The sequence below is a fragment of the Canis lupus genome, chromosome 16, assembly GCF_048164855.1.
Source record: "Canis lupus baileyi chromosome 16, mCanLup2.hap1, whole genome shotgun sequence".
NCBI classification, from domain to species: domain Eukaryota; kingdom Metazoa; phylum Chordata; class Mammalia; order Carnivora; family Canidae; genus Canis; species Canis lupus.
In genome coordinates, this window is record NC_132853.1 from 18,836,946 (window position 1) to 18,864,686 (window position 27,741).

Genomic DNA, 27,741 nt, shown 5'->3' on the forward strand with positions numbered 1-27,741 from the left:
ATCAATCCATGAGTTACCCAAGCCGTTGGCTAATTCTCTTTTCTACCCTCTTACCTTCCAGGTGGGATTTTGACTGTTCATTTGGACACCTACCAAGAAATGAGAGAGAAAGCAAATAAGTTAATCTTCAAACCAGGACACTTGGCTACCAGCTGGTGATTTTTTGTTTGAGGTTTGATGGAGGAAAGAGATGGAAATTGTAAATTGCAATGAGGTAAATGAATTCTCTCTGGGTCTCCTTCATGCACACTCTCCCCATTCCTTTGGATGACCAAGAGCCAGGTGAACATGAGAGCACTTGACATGAAACTGTCTTTGCCTGTATTTTTTTAAAATTTTATTTATTTATGATAGTCACACAGAGAGAGAGAGAGAGAGGCAGAGACACAGGCAGAGGGAGAAGCAGGCTCCATGCAAGGAGCCCGATGTGGGACTCGATCCCTGGTCTCCAGGATCGCACCCTGGGCCAAAGGCAGGCTTTAAACCGCTGCGCCACCCAGGGATCCCCCTGTCTTTGCCTGTATTACATATCTCAGATCCCTTCCCATGCTGGTGTCCTGGAGAAGCTGATGACAAAGTTTAGTTCTTCTGGCTCAAGAGCCCAGTCTATTCATACTAACAACTGCTCAATTCAGTGAAAAACAAAAACAGACAGAAACCCCTGAAAGTCCACCTGATAGTTGAACCAGATTGACCCTCTTGGTCCACACACGCAAGCTCATCAAAAACAGTTGGCATATCCTGTCAAGGTCGTGCCATTAAGTCAATGGTAGAGTGGAGACTTGAATCTAGGTCTTCCTTCCCTCGAAGGAAGTCCTTCTCCCTCAGGGCCATGTGGTCTTTCTAATTGTTGGAAGAGAATGGGGCTGTGACTACATAAAAATCTCATGAAACACAAAGGCTCAGGCAGTCCTCTCCCCTGAACAATTGATGGAGACACAGTGCATGGTAGGATTCTTGTTTTCTCGCTGTGGGCCTTGGGGGTGAGCAGACATCAGCCTCACCGCTGTAATGTGGGCAGACAGATGAATGCTAGCTGCCTGTAGCACAGGACAGTGGGCGGGAGCTGGACTGGGTTCGGAATGCTGTAAGCAGAGCACTTCAGAAGGAGGATGACTCTGCATTATTAGCATAAACCAGGAACCTATTGATCTGGCTGATTAGAGAACCTTCCAAGGCACTGGGGTAATTAGCACAATTTACAGAGTAGCGGTTATCAGCTTCATTGCTTAATTAACAATGTAAATATCTTCCTAAATGACATTTTATAATCATGATCAGATCCTCTAGCATTTGCCCTGTTTGCTGCTAATTCCTCCCCAGATGTACAGATAGCTGCCTTTTTTCCATGCCTAACATAACTTTCCTGAATCACATACGGTAAAGCAATTGTACGCGGCCCACATCTCTTTTGTATCTTACTAGGGGTCTGTTCTGCCTTCCACTTTCCAGTACAAAACATACAGTCTGCCAATTGAATTGCCAATTAAAAGTACTTAATTAGACGTGAAAGGGGAGCTCTGTCATGTTCTGGATTCTGAACTATTTTTTATTTATGTGCTTAGCAGGATAAGTCATCTTAAATTAGCATCACATTTTTCCCTCTGAAGAGCATGTGAGAAATGAGGCTATTAGGAGGAGAGGTTTAACACAATATTTGTGTACACTAGTCATGGGTGCAGAGAATCAGCCCAAACGCATATGTTGCTTTGGCAAGCAGGGCTACTCTTCATATTTATTTTATTGCCTTATCATTTCTTGTTGAATTAATGTTTGCAATAGAATATTTGGCCTGCCTAATCAAGCATATGTGTGGGGAACTTGGTTGTTTTATTTTTTTTTTCTTTTGCTTTAGATTCATCTATTCTTTTGGGCATCCAGGCCATACTAAAAGATTATTGTTCCATGTCTAAGTTCCAAATGGCATATACACAAATTTAAATCTTTATGGAGCCCTGGGGGTGGAAAGTTCAGAGGCTCGTAACCTTCACTGGAAGGATGCCCCGAAAGCTTTCCATTGCCGGACGCCTGATGATTTCAGTTGGTGGATTATTATTCACTTCTGATCTTTTCGCTCCCACTAACTGCATGGTGGCCAATGCAGTTACACATCTACAAAGTATGTGGAAAGGACATTTAATCCAAACCAGTATGTATTACGTTGGTAAAATGGTAAGGCAAAATGAATTTTGGAGGAATTTGCTGTGGGTTTTAATTAACCATCTTGCCCCTGTTCCCTATTATCATTGATTTGTGTGATAAGTGCCAATTATATGTGTCATAGTATACTTCTTTTTGCTGAAGACAAGAGATCTTATGTGTGATGCAAATAAGGGTTCTCAGAATGCTAATTTCATAATGAGCCAATGCATTCTTCAAGGAGTTTATAGTCTAGAGGGGGAATAAAACATGTGCATAAATAATTATAATGCAAAGTAGGAAACTGGTATGTCGTGAGACAGTACAGAAAGAATTATGGCCAAAAGAAGATGGAGAAATAAATCATAGCGGAGAGATTCAAGAAGGCCTGCTTGAAGGTTGGGGAAAATTGGCATAAAAGCAAACTGAGAGTACTAGGTGTGGTTTCCAGACAAGAGGAACAGCGGGAAGAAAACACAGAGGTGGGATAGCATGAAATTTAAATGAAGAACAAGATGCTTGCTACAGCCATTATAGGAAAAATATGAAAGAAAGCCCCACAGATAATGCTGTGAATATAGGACAGGCCTCCACTCCACAGAACCTAGAATCCACACCACTTTCTGTAGACATGACTGACAAACTTTTTTTGGTAAAGGGCCAGAGAGTAAATATTTTAGACTTTGGGGGACATGCGGTCTCTGTCCCAGCTAACTCAGCTTTGCCATTGTGGCACAAAAACAGCCATAGACAACACGTAAACAAATGGGTGATCCAATAAAACTCTACTTGTGGACACTGAAATAGGAATATCATATAATTTCTATGTGTCACAAAATATATATATTTTTTTATTTTACTACTGTACCCTGCTTTTGGGGCAGGGCAGGGATGTGAAGCTATAAATATCTTCTAACCTGTGAGTTTTTCTTTACCGTTGGCCATATCCTCATAAGCAGAGAGCCAAGTGTTGATGAGCCTGGATCCACCTGGGGAGATGGCCATGAAGTCAGAGTGTCAAATGACTCTGATGGTGCACGTGTACAACAGCAATGTGCAATAGCCTCTCTGCCCTAGGCTAAGGCTAAGCTTTAGCATGTAGTTCTTGAGCACCATGAGGGCTGCACGCTCCTAATAGGCTTGATGGTATTTGGTAATAAAAAGTAAATACTTAGGTCAAGAGTTTTGACAATATGTGTGTAGAAAACATTGTACACAGACTGTCCTCTGTTTTTATGAATCCACACTTCGATAAGCTAGACACTAGCAACCCTCAGCTACCTTCCCTGTGCTACATTAGGTCTTTCTGTACATCAGCAGGCTAATAATAACTTCCATCCACCTCCCGCGTGAGGTTATATAGTTTCCAGCAAGTGATTTCTTCCTCCTCCTCAACCTTTGCACCCCCCGCCCCATGCCCCTCGCTGCAGCAATCTGCCCTCCAGAATTAGCCTGGAGTTTAGACTGGTGGTCCTGCAAGAGAGCCCAGAGTCCCTGCCAGCCCTTCCTTCCCACTCAGATTCCCTGAGAGCTAATGTAGGGCTCAGGGAGGCAGGTGTGGAAGGAATGTTGAACCAGCTTTTTCCTTTGTGAGCTGGATCAAAGCAGCTATCTATCTCACTTCCAGATACACCTGACATAACAAAAGGGTTTTAGAAACATAAAATAAAATGGTTTTGTTTTGTTTTTTTCTGATTTGGAATTCTGTGCTTATGCTGGAATAAAAGGGATATCTTTTGTCTCCTTCACCTTCTCTTCTCCGCCCTCTCTTCTTTCTCAAAAAAGGTCTTTCATCCCCCCGCCCCCCCAACAATAGCTACATTGAACAATATATGGTAAGGAAAAGGTTACTTGGGTGACTAACTTAATCTTACAATGCTTCAAGAAGAAGGGTGTGGTCAGTGGAACCAAAGGTTGTTGAGAAGCAGAGGAGACTAAGGGCAGAGAAGGAGCCATTGTTTGTGACAATATGGAAGACATCCAAAATTTTGCGAAAAGCAGTTTCCATGACATGAAGGTGGAAGCCAAAGGTACCTCCGGAAGAGTGAATGGGTGAATGAGTGAGGAGGTGGGATTACCTGTGTAGACAACCCTAATGATGGCTTCTTGTCATTTTGATCTCTAAGTGTTGCCTCTCTGGAATGATCTAAAGTAACCATTTGGTGACTGTCATGTAATCATATTTTATTTCTCTGCAAAGGTCTTCCTTATGACCTGATCATATCTTCTTTCTTCCTTTGTTGTTCTCTGCCCCTAGAGCATCACACATATATGATTCTAATGTGGGAAGTCTGCTTGGTACCTTGAAGATGTTCTATGCACATTTGTTGAATGGATGGATACAAATTTGGCTCTAATGAAGAGTGGAGAAATAGCCCAGTGCTTTTCAAATTTTAATATGCCTAGGAACTATATATCTGGAATCTCATTAAAATCCAGATTCTGATTCTGCTGCTCTGGGGTGGAAGATTCTGCCTTTTTAAAAAAGACTTTTTATTTATTTATTTGAGAGAATGTGTGTGTACACACAAGAGAGAGAATGAGCAAGGAGAGGGGCAAAAGGAGAGAGAGAAGCAGACTCTCCCTGAGCAGGGAGCCTGATAGGGGCTCGGTCCCAGGACCCTGAGATCATGACATGAGCTGAAGGCAGATTTAACCAACTGAGCCACCCAGGCACCCCAGATTCTGCCTTTCTAACAACCTCCCAATGAGGCCAGGGCTCCTGGTCCATGGATATGTCGCTTAGAATGAGCAGGTGAAGAAAAGGAAATTAATGGAACAGGAGAGAGGGGATAACTGTTGAAGCAAAGATTTTAGGAAGGCAGAGAGGATAGAGTCCAAAGAACCAGCAGAGGGATTGGTATTTCAAAGGCAGAAGGCAAATCCCCAGGAAAGAAGAGAGGCTGAGAAGAAGAGGAAGCTCTTGAGTGATGGTGTCATCCACTGAGAGCGAGGGTGGGAGTTCTGAGAGACCTGGGCAGCATCCAGTATGCCTTTGAGTTTAGATCATAAATTGAAAGTAAAACCCATCAACTCTGTGTCATTTTTGCCACCCTCACTGACAGCTTCGAAGTCTTCTTCGGGGGAAATCCAAGATAAGGTATCTACCATTATAAACTGTGATGCAAGCCATGGGGCAAGTACAGGCTACTCTTCTGGGGCAAAAGGATTATTAGTACCAATGGTCAAGTGGGAGTAGGCGCATCAGGGAAGTCGAGAGAGAGAGACCTGTAAGTTGGGATCTAAAAGAGGAGCAGGAAGAAAGAACATGGTGCATTTGAGGGTCAGAAAGGCTGCAGCAGGGGACTGGAACCACGGAGTGAAGCCTAAGAGGTTAGACCCTGCAGGTAAGGAGTTTGGCACATCTATGGAGAGAATACCGAGAAGGCAGAGACAGGCCAGTGTCGAGATGGGATCTGCCCCCAACAAGAAATAGAGAAGGAAAGGAGAAGGGGAGTGGAAGAGAGGGGGTCCGGAGGACTCTGTGGGGACCCAGGGCTTTACACTGATAGAGTCTCAATAAATGTTCGCTAAAGTGGAAGGTAACTATTCACTACATATTTGATTGGCCAGAACACCCTATTTCCTGGCCAACATGAATAATGGTTTTCCTTAATCAACAACGCCCCACTTAACTTTTTTAGGCCTTTCTCTTTGGGACAGCATCGAAATGATAACTGCCTTCTACCTTTTATCATTATCCACTGTTCTGTTTTTCTCTCTTCGTCTCCCACCTTTTCCTCTGCAGCTCTCTGCCTCTCCTCTTCCCAAATAATCCTATTTAATAAAGTGGTTCATATCTTACAGTCTACATTTCTATTAACTGTGGCATTTAACTCTTATCTTTGGCCCTTTAATTCATATTCAGACTCATATTCAGAGATGACACATCCGATCATCAATGTGTTCTCACATGTGGCCACTGTGAATATATTACTGTGAACACAGCAGGAGTTATTGAATGATATATGCCAGTCAGCAAGTTTAGATTTAGGTGCTGCTGAAAGTAACACAGGACAGAGGTCCAGGAAGGCTAAAACCCAGGCTGTAAATTACTCTCCTAGGGTATGTTGTAAATAGTCACTACTGTTCTCTCGTCTCTCTTGTACTCCTTTTTTTTTTTAAGATTCATTTATTTATTCGAGAGACAGTGAGCAGGGGAGGGGCAGAGAGAGAGAGAGACTCCCAAGCAGACTTCCCACTGAGCAAAGAGCCCCATGTTGGGCAGCCTGGGTGGCTCAGTGCCGCCTTCAGCCCAGGGCTGGATCCTGGAGACCCAGGATCAAGTCCCACGTCGGGCTCCCTGCATGGAGCCTGCTTCTCCCTCTGCCTGTGTCTCTCCCTCTCTCTGTGTCTGTCATGAATAAATAAATAAAATCTTTTTTTTTTTTAAAAAAAGAGCCCCATGTTGGCTTGATGTGGGGCTCAATCTCTTGACCCCAAGATCATGACCTGAGCCAAAATCAAGAGTCAGACACTCCACGTATTGAGCCACCCAGGTGCCCCTCTTGTATTCCTTTTTACAAAAATCTTGAAATCCTTGCTCATCCTCTTCTTCAACACAGCAATTAAAGAAAAAAAAGACACTAGGTATCTGCAATTTCACCTAACCTTTTATACCCAATATTTTTGTTATCTTAAAAACAAATCTTCAGTAGTTGGTGAGGGTTATGTTTTGTAATAGCCTGGGGTGGAGAAGATCTATCTGTTCATTGGGTTTCCCATTTTCGCCCTGGTGTCCCCTTTTGGCACATTCACCGGTCACCATGCCCCTCACCCTGTGCTCTGGCAGGATTTGAGACATGCAAATAGCAAACTGGTAAGTAGCAACTTTGCATATTTTGAATAGAAGGGAACAACACGGCACCACTCATTCTGTTCACAGGGAAATCTGAGATAATGGGAGTGAAAGCAAGGGCAGATCTAGGGTCCTAAGTGTTTTCTTCAAAGTGTTTATTATGCTTATTAAATCTATTGTACAGTGATGAATTAATTTGAATTATTTACATGGTCAACCTTTGAGACAATAACCCGATTTAACCAGAGGACGCAAATGTTATCATTTCTCTTTGAAATCTAAAAACAGGTTTAAACTGGAAGAAGCATCAGGACTTGTGTCTTTTTCTACAAATATTGGTTACAAACCAGCAGTTGTTAGGGTTAAATGACATAATGTCAGAAATCAAGAGAATGTGGAGATGTATTTCTCAGGAGAGTCGATGAACTCCCCTGTGAGAACATGTCCCCTGGACAGTCAACTCTCGAGTGACAAATTTCTCAAGTAAGTCTTTCAATTCCATTTATCTGTAAAATATCGTGCACTGTCCGACATGAGGGTGTTCATCTACTAAAATTTCAATGTAAAGAAAATTGACATAGTAAGAATGTTTGGATTTTCATTAGATTATGGGCCTGGTGCCGTTCTTTTAGTGAGTTTGGCCTGGTAAGAAAGAATGCTTTAGTTTTACTACTGAAGCTGTCAAGAATCTAAGGTTGCTGTCAAGTTCAAAGTATTATAATCCAATTATTTTTGAAAAACTAGGTTTTCCATTATTTTTGGAAAAGTTGAAAATTTTTGTCCAAGCCTAGTCAACTCTGGATTAACTTTTGCTTGTTGTTTGGATGTTTATAAGGAATTTTTGTGAACTGTAAAATCGTGTATGTTTGTAGACAGAAGAGGCACAAGTAATTCTGAAGGTAGTGTCTTTCTGAGGTAAAGTGAACAGCTTGCATCTTAAATATTTTATGAGATCTAGGTATTAGAACAATGTTTCTGATGCAGGAACACAGTGATCTAGGAACAAAAAGGGAAATGGGGCCAAAGAACAGACTGAAATTTCTTCAAAATATCAAGTGATCCCAAGGCTGAAAACAGGAATAGATGGTGATACTGCAGATTATTCCTAATAAGGGATTTAAAAGCTTAATGATGTATTGATTGGATCTTCACTAATGATGTGCCCCTGACTCTGTGTGTGTAACTAAGAGGGCTGATTTATGAGGGTACAATCGTATCTTTCAGACATATTTGGTCCAAGTCTACATATTGAAAATAAAGAGAAGGTTGAGGCTATTATCAGGATATTTCAGGAGGAACGCCCCTATGATTTGTATGTTAGGTGAAGGCTAGTATATGAGGTGAAGCGAAAAAACAAAAACAAGGGAGAAAAAGCTATAAAGGGAGTTAGCAAAAAAACAAGAGTGAAAAGCTGAAACTAAAAAAACAAAACAAAACAAAAACCCTCACTTCTGTTAAGAAACATCCCCTGCCTTTTCCTAGTCGAATAGGAGAAAAATAAGTTCTCAGGTGCCACCAGGGAGCAATATTTTCCTTTCAAAAAAAGAAGAAGAAAGAAAGAGAGAGAGAGAAAAAAAGGAATGTCCTGTTAAATCAGCTACCCATAGAGTCAGTCTGTGTAAGGAAATCAGCCTTTTCATTACAAATGGGTTTAAAAAGCCCTAGAGAAGTGAGACGTGAACAGAAGCAATATTATCCACTAAGAACCCAACTCTCTTTCAGACAGCAGAGGATCAGCGGCATCATTGAACAGGGGGTTTGTCTTGAGATAAAGACTCATCTTTATTTCTTTGAGGATATAAAACTTGTATTTAAATCAATTCAGAGAAGCACTTTAGCTTTAAACATTAGAGAGCGGGGAGAGCCTATTTAATAAAACAGCATTATTTCATTTTCAAAGAATGATACTGGCAGTAGCTCTGGGTTTAAATTCTGTATTCTTTTCCTCAATTATAATTATAGACGGGTCTGAAAAGAAGCATGCCTATTACTGTCATATTTATTCTTTTGACAGGTGTTATGGGACTGTAAGTTGATGAAATGACTCAAAACGCAGATTCCTTTACAAATACAATTCCTGTCATCAACCCAAGTGCTTTACGGAAAGTCCTCCAGCAAGCCTTTTCAGGAATCTTGAGCCCCCCTAATGTTCTAGCGGCGGCCCAACAATCGGGTACATGGGGAGAGCCTGCCTTCCGAGCTTACATGCGAGGTAGCAGGAGTCGGAAGGAAGCGCGAGTGTGCAAGGCAGAGAAGGCTGTCCGTGGGACAGGTTTCTTTTTCATCTGGGTGGGGTCGGGTCAGGCAAGGGGCACCCGGCGGGTCGGGCCTCTAGGGTTTCCTGATAAACAGCCCCCAGTGCCCCGTGCGGCCGGCAGGGGGCGCTCGGCGAGCAGTCGCCGGGCGGGGGCGGGGCGGGGGCGGGGCCGGGCCGGGGCGCAGGCGCACTCGTGTCTGCCGCGGCCGCCGCATTCGGGGTTGTGGCTCCCCAGTGGAGGCGGGTGAGCCGCGTGGCGCCGGCGGAGGGCGGGAGGGGAGGCGCGGAGGGGCGGGCGCGCGGGGGCCGGAGCCGCGCGGGCGGCGGGGCGGCGGGGCGGCGGGGCGGCGGGGCGGGCTGGGGCGTGGGGCCTCCGGCTGGGCCCCGCTGTTGGCGCTCGTGGCCCGGCCGGCCGGGTGCCCTGGCGCGCGGCTCCGGGACGCCTCTGGGGAGCGGAGCAGGCCCCGGGCCGCGGGCCGCGGGGAGCCCAGGGGACTCGTCACCCCTGAGAGATGCCCGCTGCCTGGCGCACCCCCCGCGCTCAGCCTGGGCTGGTGCATTCCTGACAGCGGACGGGGCCCGCCGGGGTCCACCTGCCCGAGCGAGCTTGCCCACGGCAACCTTCACGTTTTGATGGATGCGTCTGCATAACGCTTCAGGACCCGCTGAGTCCGAAACCCCTTAGTCCTCAGGACCATTTCGTTTTTGTTTCTGTTTTTTAACATTTTATTTATTTATTCACACAGAGAGAGAGAGAGAGGCAGAGACACAGGCAGAGGGAGAAGCAGGCTCCACGCAGGGAGCCCGATGCGGGACTCGATCCCGGGTCTCCAGGATCAGGCCCTCGGCTGAAGGCGGGCGCGAAACTGCTGAGCCACCCAGGGATCCCCCGCATTTCGTTTTTTACACAGCTTCCGATCCACTCATTCAAAGTGCACAATCAAATGTCTTCCAGTATATTCAGAGTTGTGCATCCATACTCATAATCGATTTTAGAACATATTGTCCCCAAAAGAAACCTCTCCTTTAGCTGTCACTCTCAATCTCCCATGCCCCGGCCCCCTGGGCAACCCCTCATCTACATGCGGTCTTTATGGATTTTGCCCATTCTGCACATTTCCTGGAAATGCAATCATACAATATATGGTCTTTTGTGAACGGCTTCTTACACTTAGAGTAATGTTTTCAAGGTTTGGCCATTTTGTAGCCTGTGTCAGTACTTCATTGCTTTTTATTACGAAATTATATTCCATTGTATGAACGTACCATGTTTTATTTATCCATCATGAGTTGATGGACCTTAGGACTAATCTTAACTCCTCAGCTCTTACCAAGGTTCTTCTGGACCTGACCCCGCCTTCCTGGCCAGCATCCTGTTTGTTCTGCTCCCCCTCGACTCCCCCTCCCTGGGCTCCTGTGGGCTTGGCAGTCCCTTCCTCCCTTAGGCCTTCCTGCAAACTGCTCTCTGCCTTCACCACCCATTCACTAAATCCTGCTCCTCTTTCAGACCTCAGATTTAATGTCCTTTTCTCAAGAAACCTCTGACCCTTGACTGGGTGAGGGACTCCCTGAGCTAGTCTCTGGTGCCTGAATTCTACTTTGTAGTAATTAGTTATAACCAAATAATCAGTTTTAATTTTCTGTTAATGTATAAGTTACATGGGGTCAGGGGCTTCTGTTTGCTTCTGTTACCCCTAGCACCTTGTTGGTCCTTAATGACTATTTTAATACATGTGCACCCATGCCTACCATGTATCAGGCACTGTACTGTACTAGGGACACAGCCATGAACAAAAAAACTCGCAGCTTTATGGAGTTTACATTCCAGTGGGAGAATATAGACAAATCTATGTCGGGTGGTGAAGAGTATCATGAAGAAAGATAGAAGGGACTGCAGAGTGGTCAGAGAAGTCCTCTTAGGTGAGACCTGGATTCCTTTAGGGCAGAGCAATGTGGGGGCCTAGAAGAGTAGTTGGGTAAGGGAGGAGGGGAGGGAGGGAGAGCATGAGAGGATAAATCCAGAGCTTTCAGCTCAAGAGATCAGAGCTGCATGTGTGTAGAAAGAGCATGTTAGGAGGGTACAGACCTAAGTACAGAGCCCAGCTGTGCTCTCACCTAGTTCTGTGTGACCTGGAGCCTCAGTTTTCATCCTCTGTAGGATGGGAGCAATAGGGCAGCCCGCGTGGCTCAGTGGTTTAGCGCTGCCTTCAGCCCAGGGCGTGATCCTGGAGACCTAGGATTGAGTCCCGCATCGGGCTCCCTGCATGGAGCCTGCCTCTCCCTCTGCCTGTGTCTCTGCCTCTCTCTCTCTCTCTCATGAATAAATGAATAAAAAATCTTTTTAAAAAATGGAAGCAATAGGGTTGTAGATTAAATAGCCCCTATGAAGTACACAGCTGAGTGGCTGACATCTGGCAGGTGTATAATGGTTCCCTTCTTTTGCCCCCAAACCAGAGTGGTATGTTGTGGCCTGTGTGTGGAAGGCCATTGGCACAAAGCAGTTTGACTCCACATTGCTGGTTGCTCTGCTCTGAGACCAGCATGTTTGCCTTTTGTCTGATTTTTCCAGGTTGCTTTGCCTCGGATAGCTCACCAGATTCACTCTAAACTGGTGAACTGGCTCAGGGTGGTTGAACTGACAAATGTGATATTCAGGGTGGCTCCTTAGCCTTTGAGGCAGCAGGTGTGGGAAGAGAGCTGAGGATCCAGAGCCAGGGATTCAGAGCCTGAGTTTGAGACCTGGCTCTGCCACCTGCCGGCTTTGTGATATCAGGATAGGCACTGTCTTGGTTTTAGTCTCCTCTGCGGTACATGAAGCTCAATCAACACGCATTTATTGAGCTTCTGTCATGTTCTGGATACAGTTAACCGTGGCGGGGTACCTATAATACAACACAGTCTGTCCTTCCAGGAGCTTATAGTCAGCAAGGAACAGATAGCCAGGTGGAGTAGGCAAGGGTAAGAGATGTTCAAGCACCTAGTATGTGCCAGCCCCAGTGCTAGGCACTTATATTAGCTTGCTTGATCTCTACAACCCCTTCCTCCCCAGGAGGTACGTATTTGGTTCTTCAGTTTACAGAAGAGGCAGAATGTAGAGAAGTCACACAAGTTGCCCAGGATCACATGGCTTATAGATGACAGAGGTAAGCTCCTAAACCAGGGCCGTTTGTTGTCAAAATCCACTCTGTGCTCTTCCATCACACTGGTACAGAAATGATTACAGCACAACGTGAGACCTTATTAGAGCAGTATGGGCAGCATGGGGGGTGAGCCTTGAGGAAGTGACATGGGAGCTAAATCTTTAAGGATCCAGAGGAATTCTTGAGGCAAGGATCTGGAGAAAGAGAGAAAGAGAGACTTCAAAGAGCACAGCAGTTTCAGAGATGCTATTAAACAATAGTTACTAAGCACATTGTCTGTGCCGGACACCGTGTTAAGTTAGATTTGGGAGCATTATTTAATCCTCACAACGATTCTGTGTAGGAAATTGTGTGTGTGTGTGTGTGTGTGTGTAGGAAATATTATTAGTTGCCCCATTGACAGATGTGCAACCGACTCTGGTCAGGTGGAAGTTGAGAAACATCCCCAGGACCCCCAGCTGGCCAGTGATTGAGGCAGGATTTGAACGCCTTATCCCATAGCCCATGAACCTACCTGCTAAGTTCAGGATGTACTTAGAATGCGGGGCATATAGATAGCAGGAGATGAGTTTGACAAGAGAAGTTGGAACCAGATTTCAGAAGGCAGTGAGTCAAGAACACTTCACAGAGGTTTTGGAGAAGGGAAGTGACATGATGTGTTTTTTAGGAAGTATCTTTGGGTTGGGCTGGAGAGAGTGCTGTTTGGATCCTCAGAGCAAGGCAATGTTATAAAGCTGCAAAGCTGGGAGCCCAGGTACTGGCCAGGTGCGTCAAGGTGGGGGGTGGGGGGCATGGGAAGTGTCCGTCTTAAGAGCCTTGACTGTGAAGGGAAGGGACTGGAGGAGTGTGGATTGCTGCCTCGTTTCTAGCTTGGGAGAACGTGCATGTGCAAGCTGGAGCCCCGGAGCTGGGGGAGCAGAACCACTCTGCTTCTATTTTTTTTTTTAATTTTTATTTATTTATGATAGTCACACACAGAGAGAGAGAGAGGCAGAGACACAGGCAGAGGGAGAAGCAGGCTCCATGCACCGGGACCCTGACGTGGGATTTGATCCCGGGTCTCCAGGATGGCGCCCTGGGCCAAAGGCAGGAGCCAAACCGCTGCGCCACCCAGGGATCCCCCACTCTGCTTCTATATTGTGACTTTCCCCATCCAGAGAAATAATTGCATTTTTAAACAATGGCCTGTGCAGGCTTAATTTAGTCTTGTATCAGTGCTCAATAGGACATAATTTCTGGTCATGTTCTATCGTTCAATTCTTTTCTTTCTTTCTTTTTTTAAAAAAGATGACTTTTCCCCAATTATTTTTAGGTGCCCTATGTCAGGGCACAGGGTAGGGAAAGAGACAGTGGGGTTAAATGGGGCCATAGGCCTACCTCTCAGCATCTGTACCAGTGATAACACTTGGCTCCCAGGAAATTCCCTTTGTGGCTTTATTATCACTCTTTTCCTTTATTCTGTTATATTCTCTTTTGGCTTTCCTAAGAGCTTTTTTAGCATTTCCTTAGTTGCCCCCTTTTCTTTGTCTGTGTAATTGACATCAGCCTTTTGACTTTTTTTTTTTCATCTTTATGCAGCAGGAAGCTATAGATGGTGTCCTTGGTATCAGAAAAGGATGGAGCAAAGTTTTATGGAGAAAGTTGAAAAATAAGTACTGGATAATAGCACAGTCAAGTGCTTTCATGAATGCAGTCCTAGTCCTGAATGAGCCCCAGGGGAGTTCTCCGTGGGGTCCTTAGCCCTGATCCACGCAGCATTTTGTGGATGGCTCAAATATGGACATAGCAGGTAGTGTTAAAAGCAGGTAGGGGCAGGGGCTTTGGAATCCAACAACCCGTGGTTTCTTTCTTGGTCTTGCTGTCTAATACCTGTGTGGTCTCTGGCAAGTTACTTAACCTCTCAGAGCTCCAGTCTTATCATCTATAAAAATGGGGCTAATGATACATACCTCATAAGATAGTTGTGAGGATACGTGAGGTAACACATGTAAAAGTTCCCAACACCTACCTGGCACATAGGCTGATCACTCCCTGAGCGGTAGACTGTTAGACATGGCACCAGTGGTGAAGAAAGCTTAAGGTAGGACAACTGGGTAACATGTCAGGCCATTCATCTCTGGTCTTAGGGCCGAGCCCAGAGACACACAGATGCTAGTCGCCCTGAACGGCATTGGATGGGTAAGTGACATGGCTTGCTGGAGTTAACGTCTTTCTCTTTGTACCCCATTTGTGCCTGGGATATGATTGTTTCTGTGCTTTTGTTGTATGGAATTGAGCTGAGCTGGCTAACAGACAGGGTCAGGTACCCTAGATATGGTGGCAGATGGTGACTCTGGACTGAACCAACAAAATACAAGATGGGAAACAGATTTAAAAGAGTTCATGGAAAAAAGATTCCCCTGAGCTGAGTGCCAGGGTCACATGGCGCCCAAGCAGAGAATGCAGCCTGAGCGGCATTCCTTGAATTGCCAGGTAGGGGACGTGACCTTGCCACCTGAGCTCCAGAACCCATGGAGCTGGCCAGGACATGGGAAAACTGTGGCTTTCCCACTGGACAATACATCTGAGAGTGAGATTGATAATGAGGGTGTGTGTATGTCCAGAGGAGCATAAGTGGGACGGGGCAGGCCCTGGGAGAGGCGTTTAGGGTGGGGATCCTGGAAGAGAATCCAGGGCTGAGGTCATTGACTGAACAGTGACAGATTGGATTTGGTTGCAGGGCGGGGGTGGGGGGTAGGGGTGGGGGTTGTCTAGGGAGACTTAAGCCCCAGAGGGCAGAGCTCAGGCCGACAGTAAAGTTTACAGAGCAGATTTTAGCTCAGAGCCAAAGGGACTCTGACAGCTCTGGCTGAATGAAGTGGAGAGCTCAGACTTGGGAGGTCATGAGCTCCCCGCCACAAGGGAGCATGTTAAGGGAGAAAAGCTGGGTGACTCCCTGCCAGAGATGTGGAGAAGAGATTTCTTTTACCCTGGATGGGAAAAGGTCGCCTTCAGCGCTCTGGTCTTAAAAGAGTCCCTACTTTGGATGACTTTTCTGCTCATTCAGTTAACACCTCTTACTGAGCACCTGCCACGAGTCAAGCCATGCCACCTTAGGTATTTTTATAACTTCCTAATTCATTGGAGGCTACAGGATGAATAACCAGAGCTTAGTTCTGATTTGAGAAAAAGCTAAATAAGTTTCACCTGCTTTTTAGTTCGATTTCAAAGAAAAAAAGATGTATTTTTTTTTCTTTGATGTCCACAGAGGTAACTAAATCAGTGAAATCCACAACCTCTCCCAGGGTCAGTTTGCATGAGCAGCTACCCCTCAGCAGGCCATTTTTGCCTTGGATAGAAGCACTGAAAGGCATCATGACGTATTGTTTTCCCTTTTGCTGCTTTTCCAGGGGGTAGAGAAGGGTCCCCTCTTTAGTGAGCTGCTGCTGCTGTGAGCCAGGCATGTGTGCTGTCTTAATCCTCACATCAGTCTTGTTATGACCTGAGGCCCATGTGCTTCCACTGTTCCACTTGGTCTTCAGGGTGCAAGAAAGTTGACTGGAAGGTGTCAGGGAGGAAGGGTTCAGTTTGACACCCTTCTGTTGAGTGACCACTGCATGCTAGACATTATACGTAACAAAGGCGCTGAGGAGGCTGAGCCAGGGAGACGTTGAAAGGAATGGGGAATTTGGAATTTGGTTGCAAATGGGATAGAGCTTGGCAGTTGACTGGGGAAAGCCTTGAACCCCCCCCCCCCCACAAGCATACACACACCACCACCACTATACGCACTACACACACACACTGATGAGCTGAGAGTTTGTTCTGAGTGCACCATTAAAGGATAGCAAGCAAGGGTCTCAAAGATGAGATTTTTGTTTTTAGTTGCTCATGGTGGCTGAGCATAGGAGAGGGACTAGAGAAGAGACATTTCAGAAGGATGTTGGATTAATCCAGGAGAGAGGCTCTGAGAGCCTAACAGAGACAAGGAAAAGGAAGGGCCCCTTTCCTTCAAGAACTCAGGGAGGTTGGAGCACTGGAGTGAGAGCTAGAGTCCACGTCCCAGCCCCACCACTCCCTGGCCATGTGTTCATGATCAGCCTCAGTTTCCACAGCTGCAAAATGGGATAATTCTTTTTGTCAGAGGGTTGATGTAAAAATGTCTAGCACCATGCTTAGCACATCAGTCAGCTCTCAGGCAAGGATAAATTTCATGGAGGAGGGGATTTGAGGATATTCTGGCCTGATGGTCTCTCCAGGCTGTATGAGGCTGGAGGCATCAGTTGCCTGGAGGGAGTTCTAGCAGGTGAGCTGGAGGGAAGCTGAGGTGACCAGAAAGGCTTGGCATAGATGGGTGGTAAAGGGAGGGTGTTGCTGCCAGAGGTGATGAGCAAGACTACTTAGGGCCTAGATTCTGAGGTTCATCAGCCAGCAAGTATTGATGGAAGAATGTGCTTGGTACCAGGCTGTATGGTGCTGGCACTGAGAGGACAGAGATGGAGGAATGTGACACAGGCCCTGCCCTCATGGGAGTTTCATGCGGCCGGTGGGGAGGATGGGGAGGCAAACGCTTGGAGCCCGGGGCGATTCCTGCTGACCTAAGCAGGCCCCACAGGCTGTGGGCCAACAGATGAGGGAGAAAGTCTAGTTCTGTGCAGGGAGTAAGTGGGGATAGAAAGACTTAACCAAAAAGAAATTCTGGAAGAGTATTAGGGACACACAGAATCAAGGGAGAAGGCTGGAAAACTGGGCAGAAATCTAGACGTTTCTGGAAGACCAGAAGGCAGGAGCTACAAGGACAGTTTAGAGCAGGAAGAGGCTGATCAGGACGCTCCATTGCTGGGGTGCATGAACTCATTTTCAAGCTCTCTCTCTCTTTTTTTAAAAAATATTTATTTTATTTATTCATGAGAGAGAGAGAGAGGCAGAGACACAGGCAGAGGGAGAAGCAGGCTCCATGCAGGAAGCCCGATGCAGGATTCGATCCCAGGACTCCAGGATCACTCCCTGGGCTGAAGGCAGACACTCAACTGCTGAGCCACCCAGGTGTCCCATTTCAGGCTCTTTGTAACCCTGCTCAAGAACCCATTTCCAGAGGTGGGAAGTACTCACTTGGTCTCTTATGGCCCAGGAGAGATGGAGCCACGGACAACAGTCTCAGGAGGCTAGACTCAACGGGAAGAAGTCATCCCTTAAAAATAAATTGGGAAAGGGGGTGCAGTTAGGAAGAATAGCACCCACCTGGACCCTGGAGCCAGAGTTCCCAGGTGGAAATCCTGGCTTCTGCACTTACAGCTATGTGACCTTGGACAAACTTCTTGCCTTCTTTTTGCCTCCATTTCTTTATCTATAAAAGGAGAACATAATGGTACCTTCTTGTAGAATTAATTGTGAAGGGTCGCCTGGGTGACTCAGCGGTTGAGCATCTGTTTTTGGCTCAGGACATGATCCTGGAGTTCCAGGATCGAGTCCCACATCAGGCTTCCTGCTTGGAGCCTGCTTCTCCTTCTGCCTATGTCTCTGCCTCTCTGTCTCTCTCTCTGTGTCTCTCATGAATAAATAAATAAAATCTTAAAAAAAAAGAATTAATTGTGAAAATCAAAATAAGTTAATTCATGTGATCATTTAGAATCGTGTCATCTCACATGATACACATTTAGTAAGGCTGCTGGAGTAATAATTGTAAGTGCTTATTATTTGTTATTATTACTAAAGGAACCATAGGTGGTATATCAATGTGCCTGGCAGGTGGAGGAATGATGAGGGATGGATCTGGTGGGTAAGTAAGGCTTTAGGAGTTGGTATAGCCTAGTATGTTTAATATGATCCCCTAGGTAATTGGGAAAGCCATGGAAGGGTTTTTTTCCTAAAATAACTTTGTCACAAAAAATTTCAAAATATATAAAAGTTGAAATAACAGCACAATGTCTACCCTTTTTCCTGCCATCTAAACACAATCTTAACATTTCACTACATTTGCTTTGTCTTTCTCACCCCGTTTCTTCTCTTTGTGGAACCATGGGAAAGTGAGTTGCAGACTTGATGAAACATCACCTCTAAATACTTCCTTCCACTTGCATCTCTGAAGAATCACGTTCTCCCACACAACACATTGTTATTCTACCTCAGAAAATTAATAATTGAAAATAATTCACAATATCCTGTCTTGTCCAGCTGTGGAAAGATTTTTAGTTGGGCATTAGACAAGGCATTGTGGTGGCCATGGAACATGGCTGGAAGGAGGCTGAGGGCAGGTACATACCCTCCCAGTAATGCAGGTAACAGATGATGAAGCCTAAACTAGAGTGATGGGGGGTTCACAAGGGGTGTTTGAGGTACCCATAGGTCTCCCGTTGAACACGGTGGCAAGGATGGTGGATCACTGAAGACTTTCAGGAGGCGGTGCCAGACCTAACAGTTGAGTGTTGAAGGATCAGACCTGCAGGAAACAGGTTGTAGGCAAGAGTGGGAGGATTCATTGGTCACATGAATATTAAACATCTACTGTCATGGTTAGGTTTATGTGTCGACTTGACTGGGCCACAGGGTGCTCAGATGTTGGCTAGACATTATTCTGGGTGTGTATGTGAGTCTGTTTTTGAATGAGGTTAACATTTATATGTTTTAAATTAATTAATTAATTAATTTGAGAGTAAGAGTGGGAGCGAGGGGTGGAGGGAGAGAGAGAGATAATTTTTTTTTTAATTTTATTTATTTATTTATTTATTTATTTATGAGAGACAGAGAGAGGCAGAGACACAGGCAGAGGGAGAAGCAGGCTCCATGCAGGGAGCCTGACTTGGGACTCGATCCTGGGTCTCCAGGATCACACCCTGGGCTGAAGGCAGTGCTAAACCGTTGAGCCACCAGAGCTGCCCTGAGAGAGAATCTTTTAAGCAGACTCCACACTGAGCACTGAGTCCAACCTGGGGCTCCTTCCCACAACCCTGCGATCAGGACCAGAGCCAAAACCAAGACTCAGATGCCTAACTTACTGTGCCACCCAGGAACCCCTGGATGAGATTAACATCTACATCAGGAGACTGAGTAAAGCAGATTGCCCTCCCTAATGTGGGTGGGCCTATCCAAACACTTGAAGTCCCGAATAGAACAACAGTCTGACTGTCCCCCAAGTGAGAGAGGATTCTCCTGGCTGATGGCCTTCAGCCTGGGAATTGGCTTTCCCTGGTTTAACATTGACTCCAACTGGGACATCTGCTCTGCACATTTCAAACTTGCCAGATTTAATAATCATGTGAGCCAATTCCTTATAAATAATATATGTATAAGAATATAACATATATATATTATGTATATATATATATATATATACATATACAGGCTGTCATGGAGTGTGCCACTCAGAGCTCTGGTTGCTTGGACTCTGAGGTGAATGGTGGGAGATGTGATGAGGGGTAGGCATGGGCCTTGGAGGAAGGAGTATGGACTTTGTTCCAAAGGCCAGTGCTGTCCAAACTTTAGTACCACTTTCATGATTTATGTCATATACACATTTCAACTGCATTCTTATTTGCTTGACACATTTAAAAATATCAGTTTTATGCCCATTCCTTTTAAAAACCGTTTAAGCCACAATATGTATGAAATTCTGGGATTTTTTTTTCATTACACATGAAAATAAATATAAAATCATTATAATAAAGAGACATTGGTCCATATACTGCTTAAAATAATTTCATATTTTTCCTATATTTTGGGAAAGTTGTCATGAATTACAAGGGTAGGGGTGGATATCAGATCTGGGGTTTTAGGGAAACATTCCATGCTGAGATTTAGTTTTGGAAGGATTCATTGGCTGTTGAGTGATGAATAGATTGGAAGATAAGGAGACCTGCTAGGAATTCTGGTAGTTGTCTATGGGAGCTCTGATAAGTCTGAAGCAAGGATGTGCAGTGGGAATGGGGGGGGGCAGATTTGAGGGGCATTCAGAGGTAGAATTTGATAGGACTTAGCGAGATAGTGACATGGAAGAGGAGTCTGGGTTGGCTTGGTGATGCTTTTGGTTTGGTTGCCTGGGAAGACAGAGGTGCCTTCACAGAGGAGCCTAGGAGGGGCTAAAGTCAAGTGCAAAGAGCAGGATATGCCAAGCAATCATTAGGGGTGGCAGAGTTTGACTACAATTTTAGCAAGGATGCTGTGAAGTTCATTGCCCCTTAATAGCAAACCCACACTTTAAATTAAATTAAAACATTTTTAGTTTAACTCTTCTGAGTGGACCCACACATGCATTCTCTGCTACTTATTACTGAGAATGACTAAGTATTATAATTGAGCTGAAAATAATCTCCCGCCCATACTTGCTGGGTTGGTTTCTAAGTATTGCTTGGGTTTTTATCTACCGAAACAAAGTTGTGCTCTTTCCAAATGTTAATTTTGAAGACTGCAGATGGTAACCATCTGTTACACGACTAGCATTTTACAATATTTGATTAGCACTTTATATAGTTTGGGGAAGCCTGCCAGTGGAGTCTGCCCATCAGGTAGGGACTTTGGTGTTATGTCCTCTGTGGTGGCCCTGGAAGGTCTTTGCCCCCATTGTATGGGGTTCCCTTCTGGATTTTTTCTTTGGGGGAGCCTTTAGTACAGTCGTCAGACTAGCAGGCTGATATTCATGGCAGGAGAACTGTAGGGGCCTTGCCCTGTTTGCACTCTTCCTTAAAGCTGGAGCCATGTCCATCAGTTAGGACTCTTTGGGTTGCTAATGACAAAAAAACAAACCCAAGTTGCTTTGGCAAAGGGTATTAATTGGCTCAGGTCACTGAAAAGTCTAGAGGTGGGACTGCCTTCAGGTGGATAGTTGTAGGGTTCCAGTGAATTCTTCAGACTTGATTCCGCGCATACTATTAGCACCACCTGCTGCTGTGTGGCTCCAGTCTCAGGCTTCCAGAGGAGGCAAGATGAGAGAGGAGGAAACCGCCTCAGGGGCAAGTCTAGAGGGAAGGAACGAGGACTTCCTGTGACCCCTGCAGAGGTGGAGTGATGTGCCCTGATTGGACCACTTCCATCACATGCCCATCTGTAAACACCCTCCACCCCCCAATCCCTGCAACCCCGTGGATGCAGGGCTCGGATGGGCCGGCTGGGTCTAGGGAAAGGTGGAGCCAGACCTCTGGTGGTTCTCCTCTGCTGCTGGTAGTCAGCTGGTTTCTCTGTCTTGCAGTGCAGGGTCTTCCTGCCAGTCTCCCCTACTCTGCGGGTCCCTGACACCTCCTCACCCACCACCGGAAGTTGGTGCGAGGATGAGACTGTGCATCTTGTCTTTGGTCCTGGCAGGCTAGCTCTGGACTGAGACTTCTGCAGGACTGACTGCCCTACCGAGCCCGGGGTCTGTGCTGTGTGGGGTGTGGCACAAAGGGGACCTGGCCTCCACCTTGTATTTGATGTGCCTTGCAGAGTTGTGGGGGTCAGGGCCAAGGATTGGCTCGCTGCCTTAGAAGTAATGCTTTGTGTTTTCCAGGGACAGAGGGTCTTGCAGATGGCCCCACTCCCAGGAGCAGAGCTGGTCCAGAGGCCACTGCAGCTCTACCGGTACCTGCTGCGCTGTTGCCGGCAGCTGCCAACCAAGGGCATCCAGGAGCATTACAAGCATGCTGTCAGGCAGGTGGGAGCAGGGTATACAGGGCTAGGAGTGGGGGTACCCTATAATAGGGGGCCTGCCTCAGCATTGGGGACCAGGGGTGGGGGCAGAGGGCAGGATAATGTTTTGGGTGGTGGTGGAGGGGAGGGATGGCAGTCTGATAAAAGGCCACCAAAAACCACTCTGATTTCTGCTCAGAAGACAGAAGATATGTGATCTAGCCACCAGCTTGGTGCCAGGACTCAAATAAGGCAGCTAAATGGATAGTTAAAATAGAGTATAGGACAAAACATCATTTTGACAGGCATACCTGCCAATAATGCACAGCCTGAATATACTCATGAAAAAACATCAGGTAAATCCAGATGGAGGGATCATCTCCCACATAGTTGGCCTCTGCTCATCCAACATGTCAGTGTCATGAAGCTCAGAGAAAGGCAGCCCTGCTCTGCTTTCAAGAGGAGTAAAGAAGTGTGACTGCTAAATGTAATGAGTGCATTGGATTCTGGACCAGAAAAAAAAGTTATTAAAAAGTACATTGTTGGAGACATTCATGAAATTGAATATGGGCTGCAGATGAGATGATAGTATTGTATTAATGGGTTATGTCATCTCCTCATTAAAACACTGAAGCATTTGGGGGTCAAGGGCATGATGTCTGCAACTTCTAAATGCTCCCAGATAATTGAGTACAAACTCACATAAGGAGAGAATGATAAAGCAAATATGGTAAGATGTTCACAATTGGTGATTCTGGTAGCCAATTCGTTCATATTCTTGCAACTTTTCTGTAGATGAGAAATTATTTCCAAATAAAAAACTAAAATGAATATAAATATAATGTGGAAAGGAAAAAAAAAGTGTAGCAATAGACAGGCTGTGAAAACATGGAGGAGGGAGCAGCTAGCTGTCTGAGGGCATCAGGGAGGACTTCCGAGAGTGAGCATTTGAGGTGCTCCTAAAGACAACTAGGACCTGTGGGGTTGAGAGTGAGGGGACAGAGGAGGTGCCAGGTACCCTTGTGAAGGGCCCTGGGTGCCACACCAATGAGCCCGAATCTCACGTTCCTTCTCAAGGGTGAACATCTGGTCAAAGGGCACCAAATTGCTCAGCACCGGGCCTGGCTAGAGTTTCCAGTCACTACCTCCACTGCCCACCATCTACTTGGCCTTCCAGCATGGGCCTGGAGAAGCCCTGTTCCTTCCTATTGTGCAGCCTGGTGCAAGCAGCTCCCTCAGAGGAGCAAATGAAACTGAGATATGAAAGTTTCCTTGGACTCCTGCTGCCTGATAATCTTTGGGCCCAGCTTGATTTGGGGTAACTTGGGGACCAGTCTTCCATTTTGTAGCTGCTCTGCTGGCATGAGGACAGCCTGTGTAGTTGAATGGACCAGGATTTGAATGCTGGCGCTATGCACAGTGGCCAGTTAGGGCATCCAAGCCTCTGTATCCTCATCTGTAGGTGGTAGTGTTCTGTCTCTCGAGGGGTAAGAACCGTGCTGAGTGGAAAGTAGCCACAGTGTATCTGGCCTATGACTGGGGCTCTGAAGATGCTGGTCCTGTGAATTTTGCCTTGTATCTTTTTTTATGCTTAAACTTCTAGAGTTTCCGGGTTCATTCAGATGAAGACAATCCTGAGAGAATCCAGCAGATTATTAAAAGAGCCATAGAAGATGCAGACTGGATCATGAACAAAGTAAGTGCTTGGCTCCCAGCTCCACCTGCCAGCTAGGGGATTGACAGCTGTAATCTCCGTGGCCACCAGGGGTCACCCCTGCCCCACGCTTGAGCCCAACCAGTGCTGCAGAGGCACCCAGTGCCACCAGCCCCCTGCTCCTCTCCTCCAGAAGCCCAGACATGGTGGCAGATGCCCTTCTGGTTGTGTCTGTTTTCTGCAGGGGTGGGGAGTTCTCAGTCCCTAAAAGCAAACAGTGCTGAAGAAGCTGAGATGGGGTAGCAGAAAGAAGGAAGAGAAAGGGCTTTCTGGAAGCAATAGTGCCAGAACTAGCAGCAGCCTTGTGGTACCTCATACAGGGAAGCTGTCTTGGAGTGTAGTGAGCTCCTCATTTCCAGGGTTCTTCATACTGAAGCAGGGTTCTTGAGGAAACATTCAAGTATCTATTTTGGTAGAGGAAGGGAAGGATCAGAAATACAGACTAATTTGCTGGTCCTTATCCATTGGTGTTAGAACAACCTAGACAGCTGGGTGGAGCATGCCCCACCCTCCATCCTTCTAAATCAGAATCTCCAGATGTGAGGTCCGGGGTTCATTTTTAAAAGTCAGTGATTGGATTGAATGGCTTCTGAGGGTCTTCCTCTATCTGAGATTTTTTTTTTTCCTTTGAACTAAGACTCGGCTTAAAGAATAGGATGACATGCCTGTGTTCCCTTCTGATGCTTCCGTGTCTGTCTTATGTGCACCCTCTTACCCCGTCAGATTCCTTTTACATTAAAGAAGAAAGGGGGTCCCAGTGCCAGCTAGAGATCTGACTGTCTGGTGCCTGCCCTGCTACCTCTGAGAAGCCCCTGCAGGAAGCAGCTAACACCTGCAAGAACATGGTTCCTGGGACTTTCTGGGTCCTCCCTCCCCCACTGGCTTCCCTCACCCACTTCTAATGATCTCTGTCTTACAGTATAAAAAACAAAACTGAGGCTCTAGGGCCTAGAGAACGAGTTGCCCTGAAGACATTGACGTTGAGAGACCTCGCTTATAGAACTACTCAGCAGCGGCACTTATGGAATATGCATTGGCCTGTTGGCCTAGAGCAGGAAATCAGGAGTAGGAGAAGCTGACTATTGCTCACCTGGCTCTTCTTGCCATGTTTGTTTTCCCCAGCATCCCTTACATTTGCTTTTCTGGCCAGTTGCCATGTGGACTTGGGGATACTGTGTTTTGTCACTTTGCTCTGAAGGTGATGCATTTATTCTGGATGTTGTCCTTTGAGACCCAGAGTGGGCATCCCCTCAGGCTGTGCTGAGAGGACACGGTGTGGGTTTTCGAACCAGTCGGGTCTGGATTTGAATGTCAGTTCTGCAACTTTTCAAGGGTCTTGCCTTTGAGCTCAGATTCCTCCTTTGTGAAGATTAAATATGATGATGTTGAAGAGCTTCATGCAGGATGTGATACATGGTAATGCAAGTAAATGTCCCCCCTGGGAGCGCCATCCTCCACCACTCCTTCCTCTGGACTATGGTGCTCCATGCATCTCTCTGGCATGTTCCTCATCGGGCCCAGGTTGTTTGTGATCTTGTCCTGCCCTGCTTGGTGTCCCTGAACTTCAGGGTCCCACCATGCCCAGCAGTCCATCAAGCAGCCACTCCTCTAGGCTTGGTGGGAAGTCCTTCCTTGAAGTCCAGTCCTTGCCTTTATGGAGTTTCTTGTGACCATGAATTGGTGAAATGCAGGCTGCATGGAACAAGGAAGAAAGGCAGAGCAGCTACAGCAGACGCTAAAGCACACAGACCTCTTGTGAACCTGCAGTCTGTTCTGCTGGCCCTTCCCTTCTTTGCCACCATCTTGGGAGGAAAAATGGAGGTCGGGAGCAAGCAAGGAGGGAGGTGGGGAGCAAGCGTTCCTGTGAGTTATGGTGAGCCTGAAACCCTGTGGAGAGACAGACTGGATCGTGTCCCAATTCCATAGGAGTTGCTTTTGGGAACTTACCTGGCCTACTTCAGCCTTGGTTTCCCCATCTCCTGTGGAGTGGTGCCCACACCTACCTGCCAGGGTGGGAGTGAGGACTATGGAGCTCTCATGCGTGCGAGGGGCTTCATACAGAAGCTGGCTCAGGGAGCTGCCTGCATGGCTGTGGCCAGTTACCACAGCGAGGAAGCCCTGCTTTGCAGATGGGGAGATGGAAGCACAGGCAGTTTGAGCCCCTTTTCAGCAAAGGAGCAGCCAAAAGCAGAAAAGTCGCACTAGGACTTGAATATCTCCAAGGACTCTCAGCCAGAGGGATGAGCCAGCATGTTTGTGACCTGCCATGAATTATATGACTTAAAGTTACTCAGAGACATCTGTATGCACTTCACTGATCAGCAAGTAATGAAGTAAATATATCAGTTTTTGAAAGCTCTGGTGTCTTGAACGTTATGCTCATTCATTTTCGCAAACACATGTTGCCACCTACTGTGTGCCGTCATACTAGATATTGAAGATTTAGAGACAAGCCTATAGAAAGCTGCCCAGGAAGGGACTGTTCTTCAGAGGGGATGACCAGACACTGGTCCCACCACCAGACAACAGTTGTTGAGTGCAGATTTGCCCGTCCAGGGTGGGGGAAGCAAAGGGCTTTCTGGCCAGTGGCACAGCTGAGCCAGCCCCACTCTGCCTGTGGTTTAACCCTTTTGAAATCGGGGCGAGAGGCATCCCTTGGTAGACAGGAATGTGTCTTGATCCCTGCATGGATCCTGTGTTCTGGTAGGCTCTCAGTTACCCAGGGCCCCAGCTCTTAAATGCATATAGATGAAGGGTTACAAAGTAGCCTCCAAGCCAAAGAGGAGAAGGCTTATTGAGCTAGAGGCTCATTTAGTGTGAGCTCTAGAGCCAGACAGATCTGAGTTTAGGTCCCAGCTCTGTCACTTGATAGTGCTGGGACTGGGTGAGTTCCTTCTCTGTCATCCTCATTTTCCTTACCTGGACCAGCCTGCACATCCAGCAGTTGCTCCGGGGTACAGTTGCCTTGTTCTGTCATCTAGTTTCATTTCCCTCCCCTGTGCCTATGCCCATCTTAACCGATCATTGGCTTTCTGCACAGCCCTGTGCTAAACACGAAGGCACTCCCAATCTAAGGTATGGATAGGTATGGGTAGCTGGAAGGTTGAATAAATATGGCTTCTAAAATGTTATCATTAGAGTTTTTTCCCCCTCTCATTATTTCTTTATATTTTTTCTGGAGATTTCCATACTTCCCCTCTTCCTAGATTAAAACTGGCTCAGCCCTCAAAATTTGGGGGCCAGTCTTAGGTTAAAAAAGCCCAAAGATATGGTTGCCTTGAGTCACAAAACAGTCTCAAGTCAGTAATGAAAGGTCCAGTTGAAGGTAAAAATAGAATTCCAGAACCTGATTTAAGGTTGTGGCTTCTCCCCTCTTCCGGTTGGAATCTAGGACAGGTGAGAAACCTGCTGGCAGGGATCCCTGGGTGGTGCAGCGGTTTGGCGCCTGCCTTTGGCCCAGGGCGCGATCCTGGAGACCCGGGATCGAGTCCCACGTCGGGCTCCCGGTGCATGGAGCCTGCTTCTCCCTCTGCCTGTGTCTCTGCCTCTCTCTCTCTGTGTGTGTGTGACTATCGTGAATTAAAAAAAAAAAAAAAAAAAATTAAAAAAAAAAAAAAAAAGAAACCTGCTGGCAGAGAAGAGGAACATGGGTGTGTGGTTTTCAATAGCTTGGGGGTGGGGCTGGGGGTGGAGGGGCCTTACAGGCAGAGACAGTTTAAGCAAAGTACGAAACCACACCACTTGCTTAGGAACGCCCATGCTATTTGATGTGGTTGAGAAATCACGGATCAAAGAGATAGTTCTGTCATCATGTCTTCACAGAAGTAACTCCCCTACCAGAGAGTGAGCCCCTTTAGGGCAGGGAGCATGCACCCAGAATCCTCTGGGCCAGCTGTATGCCTGCTCTCCAAGTAGTGAATTCTACATATTTTGTTGAATGGAAGAATGATAATACTAGGCAAATGGATGTCTCTCTTTCATTTAGATTTTTATTGTTATCTAATAATGGTGGAGGCTGGGAGATGGTTGATTATTTCTTGGCCAAGTACTGGTTGTGCGTGGGGGCGTGGGGGAGCTCTCCTTATCACTGATGCTCAGGTGTTGACTTGGAGGTGGG

General features: G+C 46.4%; 1 protein-coding gene across 3 annotated transcripts; it reads left to right on the forward strand.

The window, feature by feature from the left end:
- The first annotated feature begins 9,357 nt into the window (after positions 1–9,357).
- On the forward strand, positions 9,358–25,979 carry LYRM9 (LYR motif containing 9). 3 transcript variants are annotated; one of them, XM_072779369.1, is made up of 4 exons: positions 9,358–9,438; positions 21,792–21,935; positions 23,514–23,606; positions 24,544–25,979. In XM_072779369.1, exons 2-4 carry the CDS (start codon positions 21,810–21,812, stop codon positions 24,559–24,561), a joined length of 237 nt encoding a protein of 78 aa, XP_072635470.1. In that variant the 5' UTR covers positions 9,358–9,438; positions 21,792–21,809; the 3' UTR covers positions 24,562–25,979. The 3 variants fall into 3 exon arrangements, with proteins under 3 accessions (XP_072635470.1, XP_072635468.1, XP_072635469.1); XM_072779367.1 differs by having other exon boundaries at positions 9,362–9,438; positions 24,348–25,979; XM_072779368.1 differs by lacking the exon at positions 9,358–9,438 and adding an exon at positions 12,260–12,337.
- The last annotated feature ends 1,762 nt before the right edge of the window (positions 25,980–27,741 follow it).